The sequence below is a fragment of the Ophidiomyces ophidiicola genome, assembly GCF_022830035.1.
Source record: "Ophidiomyces ophidiicola strain CBS 122913 chromosome Unknown scaffold_5, whole genome shotgun sequence".
In the NCBI taxonomy this organism is placed as follows: domain Eukaryota; kingdom Fungi; phylum Ascomycota; class Eurotiomycetes; order Onygenales; family Onygenaceae; genus Ophidiomyces; species Ophidiomyces ophidiicola.
The window spans coordinates 342334-359311 of record NW_026054645.1 but is presented as its reverse complement, the minus strand read 5'-3'; the positions used below and the strand labels follow the sequence as shown (position 1 = coordinate 359311).

The window sequence follows — 16978 nt, the reverse complement described above, 5'->3', positions numbered from 1 at the left end:
CACCCCACACAGGAAACTAATAACGCGTCTCGAAAACTCCCGATCTCGTCGCGTCCAATTTGCCGACCCATCCAAACAAGGCCGCCGCCTTGGACTCTGCGCGTTGAAATCTAGCCTGGACGGCTATCCTCTCTTGCATAATTTAACGGCCGACATACAGGATACTCCCAATGGAAGGCTCCGCGCGCGACAGCGATCGCGACCCAAGCCCGCTCTCCGACGCTCCCGATGAGCAAGGCGCCGAAGAAATAAATCGGAGACAGTCTCGACGTGTTCGCCGAAAGCCAGAACTATATTCTTCGCAAACTTTTACTCCCAGTTCGACGAAGCGAAAGCGCACTGGCTCACGCGCCGGGGATGATGAGAGTGGCGCATCGGACGCAGGAGCCGCAAACAGTGAGGAATCTGGAGATGAAGACCAAGAAGATGAAGAGAGTAGTGAGGAAGGGCCTGACGAGGAAGAAATGAAACGGAGGAGAAAACTTACAAAAAAGGCCTCGAAGAAAACGGTCAAGAATGGGGTTAAGAATGCACCCTCGAAGGCTAAACGCGCAGCCAAAAAACCAAAGATGGCAAATAGCATTGAAGCGGAACTCGCATTTCGCCCTCTCCTCAATGGTGGGAAAAAGGCTCCCTCAAGGCCGAGGAAACCGCGTGTCCGACCCAGTGGATTTGCAGGCGAAGAGGGTTTATATGGTGAGAGCCCCAAAAATTGCAAACTAGGAACATCGTGCTAAATCATTTGCTGTAGCTGAGGTTTTTGCCAGAGGCCATACTACCGATGCCGTCGCTGCGGAATGGCTTACAAAATACGAACAACACAACATTGATGCGATGTGTGACCTGGTCAACTTTGTTCTACGCTGCTCGGGGACCGTTTTAAAGGTTGATGAACACGACATAGAGGACGTAGACAATGTCGCGGGCCGCTTGAATGATCTTCAGGAAGAATACCAGTCGCAAAGCATCACAGAATATCCCCTTGTATCGAAATCTAAAAAATTTCGAGGGTTCCAGTCCGTGTTAACCGGGTTTTTCGACTCTCTCGTTCGGACAATACATAGCTCATCGGTGCTATATACCGACAATGCTTTGATGGAAAACATTCAGGCCTGGATAACCTCAATGTCCTCCGCCCCTATTCGACCATTTAGGCATACTGCGACGACAATTTCCCTCGCCATTGCTACAAGCATGTGCCATATCGCGAAACAGGTTTCAACCACGCTCTCGAATACCAGGAAACAACTTGAGACAGAAAAAAAGAAAAAGACTACCAACAAGGGTAGAATCGGGGCTTTGCAAACAAAGATAAAGGAAAACGAACAAAAGCTTGAGACAATAGACGGATTTCTTCATGATTCTTTTGATACCGTCTTCGTTCATCGATACCGAGACGTTGATCCAAAAATTCGAGCTGAGTGCATTACCGCTCTTGGTGTTTGGATTGCCACCTACAGGCAGGTATTTTTTGAAGGACAGTACCTTCGATACCTAGGTTGGGTGTTGTCTGATACTGTCCCTCACACACGATCAGTTGTCGTTCATCAGCTTTACCGTTTGTTTCAAAACAAGGATAATATTCCCGGACTCAAAGCTTTCACCGAGCGATTTCGTCCTAGACTTGTGGAAATGGCCGTACGGGATGCTGAAACCAGTGTTAGGGCGGCAGCCGTTGAATTATCGGACCTTATCCGTGATGCCGGATTGCTAGAACCAGACGACATTGACAGTGTTGGGCGACTTGTTCTTGATAGTGAGGCACGCGTACGTAAAGCGGCTGGCAAGTTCTTTGTAGCCAACATTCAAGATGTCTACGATGCACAAACTGAAGGTCTAGAGGAAGAACTTAATGAGTCATTTGCTGATGAAGATGATGACGAGGATTTCAAATCTCCCAAAAAGTCGTGGATAAAATATAAATGCCTGGTCGATATGCTCCAAGCTTACGATGAGCAGCAGTCTGAGCTGGCGGAGGACCAGGATATCTCAACCAGAAAAAATCTTTTTGCCAGCCATCTGGAATCTAGATTTGCGCTCGCCACGGAGAGCATATTCTCTCATTTCCCGGAATTAAGTCAATGGGAGTCTTTGGCAGGATACCTACTTTATGATCACTCGCAAATTGCAGAATCAGAGGGTGAGGATGCCAGCAATACCATCAAACAACTATTCAAGCTAGATGAGGGCCAAGAGGCGATTCTCTTAGAAGTCTTAAGCGCTGCAGTGAAGCTTCACATTCAGGAGGTTTCCAAATCGGACACAGACAAGAAAGGCAGGAGAACGAAGCAATCAGTGGAGATGATGGAAGCTAGGCAAGAAACTATTGCCCACGACCTTGCACAGATTATACCTCAACTTCTGAACAAGTTTGGCGCTGTCCCAGAAGCTGCGTCGGCAGTGTTGAAACTCGAGCATCTCGTCAATCTAGACCTCATCCAAGACTTGCAAAAGGATGCCGCATCATATGCTGAGATCCTGAATAACATTAACAAGCAGTTCTTGACACATTCCGATCGAGTCGTGCTCGCCGAAGCCACTGCGGCGTTCCTTCATGCTCGTACGTCCGATGAGCTTAAGGAAGCGATGGAGAATAAAGTACAGGAACTATGGGACGATACGCTGGATTCACTACGCTCAGTTGTGGCAAACAAACATGTCCAGGATAACGGCACTCTCCCCGTTAGCACTCTTACCTCTCTCTCCCACACGGTTATGAGAATCTCGAATTTAGTCAGTATCTCAGATTGCACATCGATACTGGAATCATCGGCCGAGAACACGAGGAAAAAGACGCTCGAAACACAGCCCCTTGTCGATGTATTATTGTCTCTGACGAAACGAGCACTACGCGAAAATAGTTCCGACGAGGAGGTCATTTCGTTAGAACGTGAACTACTGACTAGTACGTTCAAGACCCTGCTCGTTTATTTCATGTGGAAAGTCCAGTTGCTCCGTGCTGGCGTTTCGAGAAAATCACCTTTAGCAGGAGAATTCTTTGAAGCTCTATCAGAACGCCGAGAATCATTTCTTGCCACACTCACGGCGATCATGCAGCAGGGGAAAGGGATCAGCCATATAAGGATAGCCGCAGCTACAACTTTGTTGGATTTGCAAACCGCATTTGGCACTTTGCGTTATGCAGCTTCAGCCAAAACTACGAACCCTGACGATGAAACGGTCGCGCAAATCGTTGAACTCGTACAGGACATTCCCCCGACCACATCTTCCTTGATATTCCGTATACATGACAGTGTCTTGAAGGTTTATGCGAAAAAGATACATCACTCTGTTGAAGTGCTGTCAGACGATGAAGCGCCTTTAGATTCCCAATCTGACATTGGAGACAGCTCTGATGAGGAGATGGAGGACGACGAGGATGCGGTTCAGTCCAGTGCGCGCCGTATGCGCTCACAACTCCTCTCTGAGCAAGAGCTTTGCCAATACACTGGCAAGATCGTCCTGGCTATCATTGGTCATGTTCTAGATTCGTCGGGCCCGCAGGCTGGGAAGTTCAAAGAGAAATTACTGCGGAATAAATCACGGCTGGGTCACAACTACAAGGCTATTCTAACTTATCTAGACCAGAACAAGACAGCGTCGTCGCAAAATGCATCGAAACCGAATGCTAATGCACCGGCTCAACGCTCTAATGGCAATGTCGGGGGAATGAGAAACGGCAATGTTAAATCTACGGAAATGGTAGTTGAAGACGACGAAGAGGAGGAAGATGACGATGATTTACGGGCTAGAGAAGCCACAGAAAACGATAGTGAGTTGGCAGCCGAGGGTCGCGGCGACTCGCCTCTCACGCCTGTCGGCGATGATATGATTAGTGATTGAATGTGTTGGACGAAACGAAAGCGCTTGCGATATTGCCCACTCTGCAGATTCGATGTATCCTCTCTGGTGTTTTCCGTCTTGATGCTTTCTTGCGCTTCATGTACTACTTTTTGCTATTTCAATGAATCTATAAATAATTGCTTCCAGGCCAGCCGCCGCTTTCCGCTCTAGCTTTGCTATCAGACAACGGAGGAGGCAATTCCCAGCAGGGTGGATGAGCCAGATCCCGCTGGCTTAACGGCAGATTTATACGTTTTTTCGTTTTTGACAAATCTCCCCGCCGGCTCTTCTTATCTCGCGTGGCAAAAGCCATAAACACGCCGTCGCATATGCGGATCCGTTCGAGCCCCACGCGCGTCTGCACAGCCAGTGTTGTTGAGTTCAGTGTGAGGAGCACGTTATGCCGAAACTCAGTTCTTTGTCACGTAGCTTTCTGGAGCCATGGTCTTAGTGCTCAGCCTGCAGCTTCCAAGATCTTCGGAAAATGAAAGAGTTTATGGAGGCGAAGCGGGCAAATAGGGCCGGGGGTATATAGCATTCTGCAGTAACTACGCAATCCTCATTTGCCCGTTGCATGAATATTGTATTATTTCCTATCGTCGCGCGCGCTCTCTTTTTCCGAGTTGCAGCGCCGTATTCGAGAGTGGCTCTCCATGGCTGAAGAAGACGCCTTTGTGTCTTCGGCGGCAGCGCGGGACCGAGACAGCGAAACAGAAGAGGTACGTGGGCCAAGGTAGCCGAGGCCGCTCGCCATTCCGTCCTCGTCATTGCACCATGCTAACCGCCGCGAGTCGCAGTTCGAGGATGAGGCGTTTTCGGATTCCAAGTAGGTTCTCCTGGCGAGTTGGTTAGTTGATATAGCTAGCCATTGTTGACGATGGGTGTGGTGCAGGTCGGCGTCGTTCTCGCTCGAGCCCAGTGTAACGAACTACCCCGAGGAGCATGGCCGGCGCTACCACGCGTATCGACGCGGACGTGAGTCTCCGCCCGCCGCAGCCCAGCCGCTGAGGAGAGAATGGGCTGATGCGCACGTGAAGGCTGACCGGGATCGCAGGCTATCTGCTGCCCAACGACGACAAGGAGATGCAGCGCCTGAACCTTGTCGACGCGCTGGTCAGGCATATCCTGGGCGGGCTGCATCTCGCGCCCATAGGCTCGAACCCGCAGCGAGTGCTGGACATTGGCACCGGCTCTGGCGCTGTAAGCTGCTACATCGAGCGTGCTGGTCGAATTCACTGCTAACTAGTTCACCATTAGTGGGCGATTAATTTCGGTATCGCATCCATCCCGCAGCCAAGCGGCACGAAGACGTCTGTGACGATTGGCTGACTGACTGGCTGGCTAACTTGTGCGAGATAGCCGACAAATACCCGTCTGCAGAGGTAGTTCATCTCAGCTCCTTGATTCAATCAGTGAGCTTCCGACGGCTAAGCTGCCCCCAGGTCATAGGAAACGACCTGAGCCCGACGCAACCTGACGAGTGAGTCAAGAGCGGCCCATCGGCCAGCGCCAGACACCCCGGCTGAAGAACTCACAGTGTGCCCCCGAACGTCCGCTTCATCGTCGACGATGTTGAAGAAGATTGGGAGTATGAAGATCACCCGTTTGACTTCATCCACTCGCGCTATATGATACTCGCTATAAGGGATATGAAGCACTTAATTCAACAAGCTTTTAGGCATGTTCTGCATCCCGCTCGCGCCGCAATAATAATAAAATAATGTTGGCCACTGACCGCTCTTTTGCTTGCTTAGTTGCTTACGGCCCGGAGGCTGGCTGGAGGTCCAGGATTTTGATTCGCGGATCCACTCTGCGGATGGTAGCATCAGAGGCACATGCCTTGAACACTGGGACAACTCGACCATGGAGGCATTTGCGCGCCTGGGCTTTTGGACTCGCGTTGACCCCCAGTTTGGTACTCTGTTGCACGATGTCGGATTCACAAACATCCAAATGAAGCGATTTTCGATTCCATTGGGAAACTGGCATGAGAATAAAAGAAGTGTATGTGCTTCTGTATTGTTGGTTTGTCGATTGTCTGTCAAGAGTGTTTGCTAATTTTCTTCGCTGCCTGACACGAACAGCAACAGCTAGGAGAGCTCAATGCAAAGCAGCTCACGGAAGTGCTGGAAGCCGCTTCGCTAGCTGTGTTGACCCGAAGTGGATGGACTGAACAAGCGGTCTACGCAATGTGCGCTGGAGCGCGGAACGACGCTCAAAACCAAAAGATCCATGCGGAATTGGACTTGTAATGCCTTCCTAGCATCAGTCGACAAAGACCATATTTACTGACCTTTCTTGTTAGTTATGTATTCATTGCACAAAAGCCGGATGAATATACCTGCATTTAATGGCGCTCCGTTTTTTATTTCTGAGGCGTTACAGGTTAAAAGCGCAATTGACAGTAAGTGTATATACCTAACGATTAAGATGGTCTTTTGGACATATAGAACTCGAGGCCCGCTTTTTTCCAGTCATGATTCAAGTGCGAACGAGATTTGACATGATGATACCCCCGGTGTGAATTGAAAGCAGATGGTGTTAACAAGGGGTATGCTGTTTCTGCAGTTGGATGTTCTCAGCGACAGTTTTCTGTATAAGTTGATCAATATATTTCGTGGCATATGTATGTACATATAAGTACAACAGAAGTGTTCAAATACATATCAAACAAAAGGTATGTATATCCAAAGATGACATAACTTAGCAAGGTGAAAACATACACGAACGCACGATGGCGGCAGTGCCTGAACGCCCGCAAAAACGATCATGGACTGTAACTGGATGCAACAGGCCTTCACATATATCTCATCTGCTGTATTGCGACGCAATAAAAACAGTAATTTGTGGTTTTTTCAAAAATTGTTATTTAAGCCGGTGTCAGAGCAACCTTCGTTCCAGTTGCACTGGACAAAGTAAGTGTAATATTTTCAATAAAGTGCAGGACAGGATCCCGGTTTTCGATATCTTTGAAGGTCTGGAGGAGGCGAATAATCACATACGACGCCTCGATCAATGCATATTGCTCTAGATGAACAGTTAGTCAGCACATCCGTCGCAAAACAAGAACAGAAGGAAGATCCTCACGGCCTAAACAGATCCTAGGACCACCATTGAACGGGATATAATTCCATCCCGGTCGCAATCCCTCCCATCGACTTGGTTTGAATTCATTCGTATCTTCCCCGTAAAAGGTACTACGATGGAGGCCCCAGGTACTGTAGATGACATATGTCCCTTTCTTTATCAAAACCTTGCTCTTTCCATCCGGACCACCACCGCGCGGGAGGGTTGTGGTTACGACAGCTTCTCGGCCATTCCATGGGACAACTGGGAATAAACGAAGGGCTGATAGTGAAAATTGTAAGCTTATGCCTAAACACCACTGAAAGGCTCAACTCACTTTCATTGAGTACATATCGTAAGTATGTGAAAGATTTGATATCTTCATAGGTAGGCGGCCTGTTTCCGATGTTTTGAATTATTTCTGCTCTCAATTGATCCCAGACATCTTTGTGTCTTGCGAGCTGATGAAAACAAATAGCCAGCACACTAGCCGTGGTGTCTCTTCCGGCCAGAAGGATATTGAGTAGTTCTGATCTCAGTTTGATGGGGTCCTTGATACTCTTCGAGATCTCCTCGAGAAAGATATAATTGCCGCCGGCGTCGTGTGAGGTGGGCTTTCCAGATGCATGCAGCTGCAAGGCGCTTTGGGTGAACCGGTCGATATAAGCTTGAACAAACTGCGAGATTCTTTTGAATTCACGGCCGTCTTTCTGAAGAAAATACAGGTCGCCCAGAAGAGTACGCAACATGCAGATTTCTGTTGAGTTGGTGTCAGCGAGCGCGGACTCAAAATTCCCCCATGGGAGATAAAACCATACCTGTGCCTCGAGTAAAGTCACGATAGAATTGTGCCTCAGCTGGACCGCTATTTCGAGACAAGCTGTTGACGCTCTCACCAAACAGGAAATCGGTTGCTACAGCCCGTCCGTTAGTTCAAAAAAACAGGTAGACTGGTATCTAGAGATATGAATGACCTGTATCCAAAGTAAACCTGAAAAAGAGCTCCTGCAAGTCGCATGTCTCGTTACTTGGAATCTCGGCGATAAGACGCTGGACAAATTGTTCCAGCTTTTCTAGATCCTGGATCTGCTGCCTTGCGAACTGCGGCCGAAGCGTAGCGCGGGAGTGTCTCCACGGTTCTCCTTTGGGACCACCGCCGTATATATGAGTGAATATTCCCTCTCCAAGCATGGGAAGAAAAGCAGCTGCTCGGGTACCGCCTAGGGAGAACTGCTCGAACTGCGTCGACAGAATGGCCTTGATGTTCTCGGGATCCCGAGTGTCAACGTATGTCCGCATAAATATGTCGGTCGAGTACGTGTCGCCCAACATCTCGTAGCGAAGCACGTTCTCCTCGAGAAAGACATTCTTGTTCTTGGATTGGAGCATTAGCAAAGAAGTCTTCCAGCCAAAAAGGCCCTGCATGGGAGCCTCCGGCACATCTTCGGTGTGCTCGAGCTTGCGGATGCGCGCCTCCTCTAGGTACGAAAGGATATACCTGTACCCGAGATGGAGCACGCCAGCCCCCAGGGCCAAAAGCAGGACATTGGCGTAGCTCAGCATGGCCAGAGATGAATGAAGCTGAGGTGATGCTGAAAGAAAAAGGTCTCACCAGATCATCGTCAAGTCCGGCTTGTACGAAACGACCGAGTTATATAGTTAACTATTTAGTTAGTTAGTTATTTACATGAGGGAGAATATTCATATGCAACCTGACAACCTGGCTGCCTTACAGCCAATGCTGGATCAGTCAAACTAATAATCCCCCCATCTTTCGACAGTTTCTCGCGATCGACAGGCTCTAACCCACCAAGCGCTGCCTGTCAAACCGCCGCCAAACCTATGTAGTTAATCCCAGACAGCCCGGCCGAGGTCCAAACTAAGCCCGGAGCCCGTGGTCACCGCCAGTGTTTACTTGAGAGAAGCTCGTGATACTGACAACACCAAAATGATTAACTAGGTGGCAGTGCTGGCATCTATATGTTTGTTATTAAGCCCGCTTGACAACAAATTGTAGAAACCCAAGAACGAGTCGTTCAACTAGCTCTGCTATGCCAACAAGCCTGAGCTGCCCCTCCATAATCCAGTCAAGATCACTGTGGAGTGCAAACTATGGTATATACCATGAGCGGCCCTCCAATGAGAAGATGCAGGCCCGACAACATAGCCAGCCCTCCGATATCCTCGGTGCATATAACTAACTGCTTTTGCTGACTTGTGTGTAGCTTCCCCCAACTGTTTCATGTTTCGATGGATACCCCTGAGATAGGCATGATGCATGCGCATATAACCCGGAGTGATAAGGCTCCCTTGATGAAGGAATGAGTCCTCGCGAAGCCTAAGATTAATTAAGAGAGGCAAAGGCGAGAAACTGGTCGCCAGCCTACTGCTACGGTAGAGGGTTGGGTCCCGTTGGTGGTCTCTTCGCATGAATGACATATGTGCTGCGTGGAATACCATTCTTCACACAGGTGAGCGCAATGTCATTCCAATTCAACATATTATATTACTGTTATAATCCTGATGTCTAGTACCCACGAAGTGTTGCAAACTGATCACTGTGCCAGTGTGATACCAACTATGGCAGACAGTATAACTGTGCTGTCGCCGGTAATACAAGCTGTGTCGTTGTCGTTTATTAATAGCGACCAGACGGGACTGCTGGAATTGCAAGCAGGCCTGTGATCTTGGGTTTTTTGACCACTCCATAACTGCTGAAAACCGCAAAATGCTATTTTATCACCTTGGTCTCACAAGATAATGGAGATTATGTTAGCCCAATCAAGCACTGCTAAGGCTCCCTATAAAGGCCACACTTCACATATACGGATGGGCGCAGCCTTCTCCCATGCCGGGACTTGGTTTTTTCAATATATCTCGTTGACAAGATAGCAACTGATTATCAAAGCACTCTAGAGACACGGAGTCTAGAGGTGTCACGCGTCAAGGTACCAGGAAAGCACCATGTGTGTACCTATGTCAGTGGGATACATTACATGACCACACGTTTACTAGGATAAAAAATGAAAACTCGGAAATACGCTATTCATTACGTAGAATAATAATCGAGCAAATGGTACTGCTATCAATCTGCAATTAGAAAATCCGTGTATGATGGACAGAATGTTGCCGAATATGCCCTCCGCACATGCCACGAGTTTTACTCATTCCATAGGATTGTGGTTGTGTGGTTTGAGAAACGATATTTGATGACCAGGAGCATTGCCAACTAATAAGACGACAATCCAATCCCGCAGAAACAGAGATTTGAGCAGGTGAAATGGATGTACCTTAGCACAACTAACTGACCAGTAAATATGTGGCAAAGAAACAACATATGTATTCAAGCCGCATCAACCTGGGTGACTAGTCCTCGCTGCCTCCATAGGAATTTGTAGGAGATGAAAAGCGCAAACTTTCCTCCTTCACATTGTGTTCTTGGAACCGGAGAACGTTCGTGATGTTGATCGTGAAGTGACCCACCATTCCTCAGGGAGAACCAAATAGTGGCAAAAATATTGATATTTATGTAGGAAGAGAGGCGACCGAATATTTCGTAGAGCGTCGAAGATATATCGAATTAAATTATTCTATGGCTCTTTTGTGTGTTAATACAGGGAAAATCACCAGCCGCCCCATACAGCTATCTATTACCATTGCCAGGAGACAACCGCCATGCTCTCAGTGGCAGTCTCTGTAATTTGAGTACTGCAGTCCTAATGTACATCCAGAACGTTACCACCCCAATAATCACGCAAATCATGTTTGTGATATAGAATCCGTCGCGCTCCGTGTGGCACGTCCCACCGCCCGCAATACAGCGGTGCTTATCAGCTTCAAGGGAACAAGAAAAGGGAGAGGTAATCGGCGTTTTGATGGTTGGGGGTGGTGTGGTCGGGGGGATACATGTTGCCTTGGCAAACATGTCGACAAGCTTAAGTATAAAGAACTTCGGAAACGTCCCTCCGAGGTTAGACACCCTAGGTATAATTGTCAGTTGCGCATATGAAAGCAATGGAATAGGAAACTCACGTAGCGAGTAATGTCATATACGTGCCGCCGATAGAGGGGTCTGAGATTCGAGCATGAAATGCTGAAACGGCAACAAACATCACCGTGTTCATAGACGTCGAAAACACATGCTCTAGTATAATGAGGAATATGTACCAACCAGGGACAGGGGTTCCTGGGAAAATCATCACGACAAGTTGCGCCAGAACCGCAGCAGCAAGTCTCCCCATGAAGGACCAGCACCACAGTCTCATGGGTGTATACTCCGTGGACCATTTACCAGCAAAATATCCTAGACCAATCTCAAATGGGAAGTCAATGAGCACAACGAGCGCCATGTTATCTTGCCCAAAACCTTTGTCAATTAGCTTCAGGTTAGTTACAGCTTCATTTGCTTGAAAGCCGATCTTGGCGATGAGATGGATTATGATGATAGTCTGAATATTCTTCAACTTCAGGATACCCCACATTGACCTATAGACATCCATGATACCATCACGGTCCTTATTCTTTTCCTCCTTCTTCAACACAGCTAAACACAGGGTGATGACCAGGTATGCCCAGCCCCAAAATTTGAGGTAGCCCCCAAGAGTCAGTAGACCTTCAGCCTTGGGAGTGGCGCGGAACCACCTATTGGCGAAATCGGGAGAATTAAAGGCAAGAAACACTGTATAGGAGAGAAAATGGCCGGCTGTAAGACCGATTGTTTGCGCGGTGGAAGCGTATGCAATATTTTGAGGTGATAATAGCGAAATGGCCCAACCATCAACAGCGATATCTTGGGTTGCACATAGAAACACAAGAAGAAACCACCAGCCCGTGAAGCTCCATACCCCATCGGTGCCCTGTGTTTCTGTGGCAGCCATCATAGATTTGACTCTGGTACCTAGGTACAGCATGGCAAATCCTGAAACAGTCTGAATAGGTGTAATCCAGCTCTTCCTCCTTCCAAATTCACGGCTCCAAACCGCATCCACAATGGGGCTCCATAAGAGCTTTAGCGAATAGGGGTAAGAGGCAAGCGAAAATATTCCAATTTGACCGTAAGAAAGAAAGGGTTTAAGGAGGAACGGTACGGAGCCCATGGCCAGGCCCATTGGGATTCCCTGTAAAAAATATAACAAAACTAGTAGAAGAAAGTTTCTCCGGTCATTTGTCGGTAGATCAGAAAAGCTCGTGCTTGTAAACCCGGGAGTTTGGGGGGTGGGCAAGGGCTCATAGTCCAAAGAGAAGTCAGATCTGCTCATCAATCCGACAGAGTGTGACGATGGTGAGTCTGGAGGTCCATCTTTCCTCCGCAGCCCAATACTGGATTCCATGGTGTTGTTTGCTTGGCCGTTTTCCTGTGCCGCGAGTCTTAGGGGAGGTCGACTGGCAGGACGGCGTTTCATGGAATTGTGCTTTCGAGTCATTTGTCGCCGGCCTCTGGAGGATTCCCCGTGAACGAGTGTATTGTTGAACAGTTCATGCGACGAATCGCAGCCAGAGGAAAAGGAGAGATCGTGGTCGTCGAGGCCACCGAGGGAAGCTTCGTCAAGAGCTCGAGAATGTGAGGCTAGGGGATGTAGTTCTAGATCGCCGGTGTGGTTGCTGAAATTAGGATGCGCGAGAGCATGCGAAGACGAGGGGTTTTGCAGAGGGTCATGGGCGAACAGGGGCTGGTTTTGCGGCATACGACTCGCGCTTCACGTTCAAGATGCAAGCTGGCCTTCCAGCGCGAAAACCGCAGGTTGTCACGCGTGCCACCGTCTTGACGGCCAGTGAGAACGAGCAGGCTGACTAAGGGCTCGGGCGGACGGCGGTGAGGCCAGATGGCATTCTTCGCCTGATCGTTCGTGGCTCCCCTGCAGCGGACGATTTGTCCGGTCCGGGGCGGGTTGTTCTTTGGCAGCGGCCTGCAGGGGTCGACGAGGCGCTTCGATGGTGCGGCAGATTTTCTTCACGATCGTCAGTGCGGCTCAGTGCTCGTCATGTGACCGCTTCGCGACTTCAACACTCTCGCCGCCAGCAGCACGACAACCGGCCATCAGGACTGGGATCACGGTGTGCAGTGTCGACGCGCGCAATGGAGGCTGTTCAGCCGGTGACTGACCCGTCGCTTGTTCTTGACGACGAAATTGCGAAGATTCGCTCTGAAAGTATGCACTAGCAACGCGTCTTGAGACCAGCTCTAATCCTAACCACAATTCCTATGCAGTTCACTCCCTTGCAAAACGGCGCCGTGTGGTATCAGCCAGCTTGCTCTCCAGCAATGCAGTTCAAACTCTTCTTCGTCCCCAGGTGTTGTCGAGTTCCAACCCCCTGGCACCGGTCGTCTTGAGTGCCGAGAAGCACACGCTGTCGAACCACCATCGGGCGGTGTTTTCCGCTACGGCTTTCCCCTTTACGGATCCATCCCCCCACGCAGACGCCCCCAAATTATTGGGCATCCGTATTGACGTCGTCCAGCAAGGAGGACAGTATTGTGAACCATACTACGTCCTTCTAAAGCGTACGAGCTGCGATAAAAATGCCCTGCAAGTTTACAAACACACAATACCCGCCTTTATACCCTTGGAACAGTTGCAGGCAGCCTACCTCCCTATCCCGGATATTTCTTTAGATCAAGAAGACAACCCTAAGGTGGTGCCCAAGAAGCAGAGTCTCACAAAGTTTGTACGCGGCCTGAGACAAGAACTCGTGGCATGGCATCTACGTCGAGACGCCGTTGATTGGCTCCAGGAAAGTCTAGGAGGCATGAGGGACACTGATCACAACCAGACATTGCCGCAATCTCTAGGTGCAAAACTGGGAATTGTGACTCTCCGTTCGGCCTCCCTTGAGACTCGACTTATCCGCCTTGAATGGCGCGATGGACGTGTTGGGCGTGTTTCCTTATCCAACAAAGGCTATGTGGACCGTGCTGTAGTTTTCGACGGCCAGATGCGAGATAAATCAATGGAAAATATACTGACAGCGGGAGACCGTAGGGTCGAGACCATGATCCAGAGGCTAGTTGATGCTACTATTGGCCAGGATGACCCCACTGGAGCACGATGTGGTGAGTGAATGTTATGAAGCCGTTAGGACCGAAATCGGGACCATCGATTAAGCTCTTGTGCGCAGGCATTGACTGCCTTCCCCATCCAAACCATCTCATGGTAAGAAAGCCATTTACCTAGACCTCATGTCTTACTCCTCAAATCCAAGCAACGAATATACGAAGATATGAGCAGGTTGATATCGTATTCTTGAACATTGCTCCTGTCTGAAATTTTGTCAACATCATGTCTGTACCTATGTGTTTACACATGTGTACATGTGTCTTTCTTTGATATCCCATTCCGCCCCCTCTGAGTATTAATAACTACAAAAAAAATTCAAGAAAACATTTGAAACAAGTCGTGATGACACACACATTCATCGGAATTCCTTTCCTTCTCAAGACCCTGAGACTTCCCCCTCCTTGTCTAGTCAAACGGGGAGACCAGGGACGCCGGTTGGAACTCCCGGAATCGTTGGGATGCCCGGGATGCTTGGAATGGATGGAATAGTTGGGATTCCTGGGATCGTTGGAGTTGCTGGAATAGTTGGAACGCTTGGGATAGTTGGGGTACCTGGAATACTCGGGGTGGTAGGAATCGTTGGGACGCCTGGGATGGTTGGAATTCCTGGGATGCCGGGAAGACCTGGAATTCCTGGTACACCTGGTAGGCCGAAAAGAGTGCAGGTATTAATGCAAATCTTTTGACCTGCATCACTACCTATGAATTGAGCGTACAGATTGCAAGCCTTGTGCCAGATTGTCGGGAGTGTATTGCAGATCGCTACCAGCGCCTGGTGCTGCGTTTTGCATGCTGCTTTGCAAAGTTCTTGGATATCTCCCGGGATTTTTGGGATGGCTGTTGATGCCGCATAGCCTGCACCGAGGAAAACACAAAGATATCCAGTGAGCTTCATTTTGAAATTCTGTATTTCTTCAGACCGGTTAATATCAGGCTCTCTATGGTACGTTGGAAGCAGCAAAGCTCACGGAGCGACAATTTCTGTATGAGGAAATATGCTGAGATTTGAAAGGCCAAATGTCTGAGCAGGACCGGTTAGCTGGTTCGTTTTTGGATTGGACCTTCTTAATGGCATACTTAGAAACTGTTCCGGTGCTTCTCAACAAATGCGTCTCTTGGTATGCAAGACCGCTAGAATACCCAGGAGACAATGGCAATATTTATATCAACTACACTTACAGCTGCATCACATTTTCACCCTTCCACATCCCCACAAGACCATGTACAATTTCTAAGAAATGATCATCCAGGGTGGTATTTGCCGCACTCTGTTCGTTGCTAATGTGTCGCATGGGCTGACTTGCCACTAGTTACATGCATTTGAGATCTATTGAAATATCCGGGGAATCGATCCGGAGCATCGGACGTTGAGTTATCGAGACTATAGATAAGTCTGCTCTACTAAATAGAACTTGTCCAGACCTCTGTTCAAATCTTCTGTCGCCGTCATCATTATGATGCTCTCCACTGGTATAATTCTGTTTTCCTACTCTATTGGTCAGTAGTCACTACCGGAAGACATCCAAAAACCACTCAAACACTTACCTCTCTTCTTGAACGAACAGGTTTTCTTCTTACTTTCAAAATTATCAAGTCAATCTCCAACTCTCTTACAAAATTCAACCCTTGGACCACCCAATAGAGCAATCCTCGATAATGCTCGATCTGCAAAAAGATGCCCGTACCACCGCGCTCTACTTCATAAAGCTCCACACGTACGAAGAAACACCGCTCACTCCCCACTTATATAACTATATAACTACGAACGGAGTCTCGGGTAGTCCATTCCGCCAAAGGTAGCATCCGTTATACCTAATAGAAGGGAGACTGTACCTTCTTGGTGTATATGTCGGCGTGGAAGTAGACCTAGATATAGCCCGCTGGTAACTAGTTAACTAGCTAATAACTGACTAGGGGAGCTGAGCCTTAACCTCCGTCAAGTCTCAACTGAAATGCCGTAACTAGATCTGCAACTCCAGGTCTTCTCGGCAAGGCCTTGAGACAGAAGCCTCTCTTGGCCGCCTGGGCTGGCTTGCTGTTGCTCCACGCTGCCTACTGACGTGTGCCCAGGCATAACTAGCCGCCCCGCCCCTATTTCTCGCCTCTCAACAAAGCCTGCATTGAATCATATCTTACTAATAAGTATTCGGCCAGCTCAGCAACCCTTGATCTGGCTCTCGCGAGACAACATTCCCTCTTGCGTCCTGGCATGCAATCTCTTCTTGCTGGGCAGTGCCACCCCAGCTCTGATATTTTGACTGTTTCTAAGTCACGAAGAGCGCACAGAGCACCTCTGTTTGGTGTTACCTTACTCCATACAGAGTCACTCCAAGAGCGCTCCACATGGAAATTACGTGCTCAAAGCGCTCTTTGATCCTGTTTTGTCCCGCTGGGGTTTCGTGTATGAGGTCCACTGGTGACCACTCCACACTCCTTGGCTTACACGGGTTGGCATCAGTCTGCGGGGTAAAGGAGCAACAATGCACGACTACGGAGCAGAGGAGGAGTGGATTTTAGTTAATTTATCTGGTTTTCATCAAGAATTCTTTTCAAGCTTCCGGGTATATGTACCATATGTTGCTGTATGGACGTCCGTGCTCTGCTAGTACAACCAGGCTATGTTTGTTTTATTTTATTTAATAATAAGAACCAAATGGGAGTATTCCAGCAGGTTTGGCCTGAAACTCCCACGGGTTGGATCAACCGGGCTGGCAATCATATCCCATACCCTGTTTGCCAACCATATTCCTTCGATGGGCCCTGCACATTGGCGTGCATATGCATGATGGGAGCTTCAGAGTCTCGCCAGAGCTGCTGTTTGCTTCCCAGAGTAGATGAGACAATCCATTTAACTCACAGACATCGTATAGCTACGAAATACCTCGATGCTCGCGGCCATGGCATTCAGCCGGCTATCCAGGGTAATGGCAGCCACAAAAGCTTGAGTCTACTCCTTAATTCTGGTTGAAACGTGTACTTAAAGGGAAGGCGGCGGAAGCCGAATACTATGCAAG

At 48.7% G+C, this 16978-nt stretch overlaps 5 protein-coding genes across 5 annotated transcripts; 3 read left to right on the top strand and 2 right to left on the bottom strand.

Moving 5' to 3' along the window:
* Positions 1-170: 170 nt before the first annotated feature.
* On the top strand, positions 171-3843 carry IRR1 (cohesin complex subunit; the record flags this gene model as incomplete). The annotated part of the gene is made up of 2 exons (XM_049251061.1): positions 171-696; positions 752-3843. 2 exons carry the CDS (start codon positions 171-173, stop codon positions 3841-3843), a joined length of 3618 nt encoding a protein of 1205 aa, XP_049109911.1.
* A 653-nt stretch (positions 3844-4496) lies between these two features.
* LOZ57_001978 (uncharacterized protein) lies at positions 4497-6095 on the top strand (the record flags this gene model as incomplete). The annotated part of the gene is made up of 9 exons (XM_049251060.1): positions 4497-4562; positions 4641-4669; positions 4736-4818; positions 4898-5043; positions 5101-5116; positions 5203-5323; positions 5381-5431; positions 5598-5847; positions 5928-6095. 9 exons carry the CDS (start codon positions 4497-4499, stop codon positions 6093-6095), a joined length of 930 nt encoding a protein of 309 aa, XP_049109910.1.
* A 617-nt stretch (positions 6096-6712) lies between these two features.
* On the bottom strand, positions 6713-8472 carry LOZ57_001977 (uncharacterized protein; the record flags this gene model as incomplete). The annotated part of the gene is made up of 5 exons (XM_049251059.1): positions 6713-6870; positions 6931-7191; positions 7247-7666; positions 7728-7823; positions 7884-8472. The coding sequence occupies 5 exons, from the start codon at positions 8470-8472 to the stop codon at positions 6713-6715; spliced, it is 1524 nt and encodes a 507-aa protein (XP_049109909.1).
* A 2465-nt stretch (positions 8473-10937) lies between these two features.
* LOZ57_001976 (uncharacterized protein) lies at positions 10938-12593 on the bottom strand (the record flags this gene model as incomplete). The annotated part of the gene is made up of 1 exon (XM_049251058.1): positions 10938-12593. The coding sequence occupies one exon, from the start codon at positions 12591-12593 to the stop codon at positions 10938-10940; it is 1656 nt and encodes a 551-aa protein (XP_049109908.1).
* A 392-nt stretch (positions 12594-12985) lies between these two features.
* On the top strand, positions 12986-13968 carry LOZ57_001975 (uncharacterized protein; the record flags this gene model as incomplete). Its single annotated transcript, XM_049251057.1, has 2 exons — positions 12986-13058; positions 13118-13968. 2 exons carry the CDS (start codon positions 12986-12988, stop codon positions 13966-13968), a joined length of 924 nt encoding a protein of 307 aa, XP_049109907.1.
* Positions 13969-16978: the final 3010 nt, after the last annotated feature.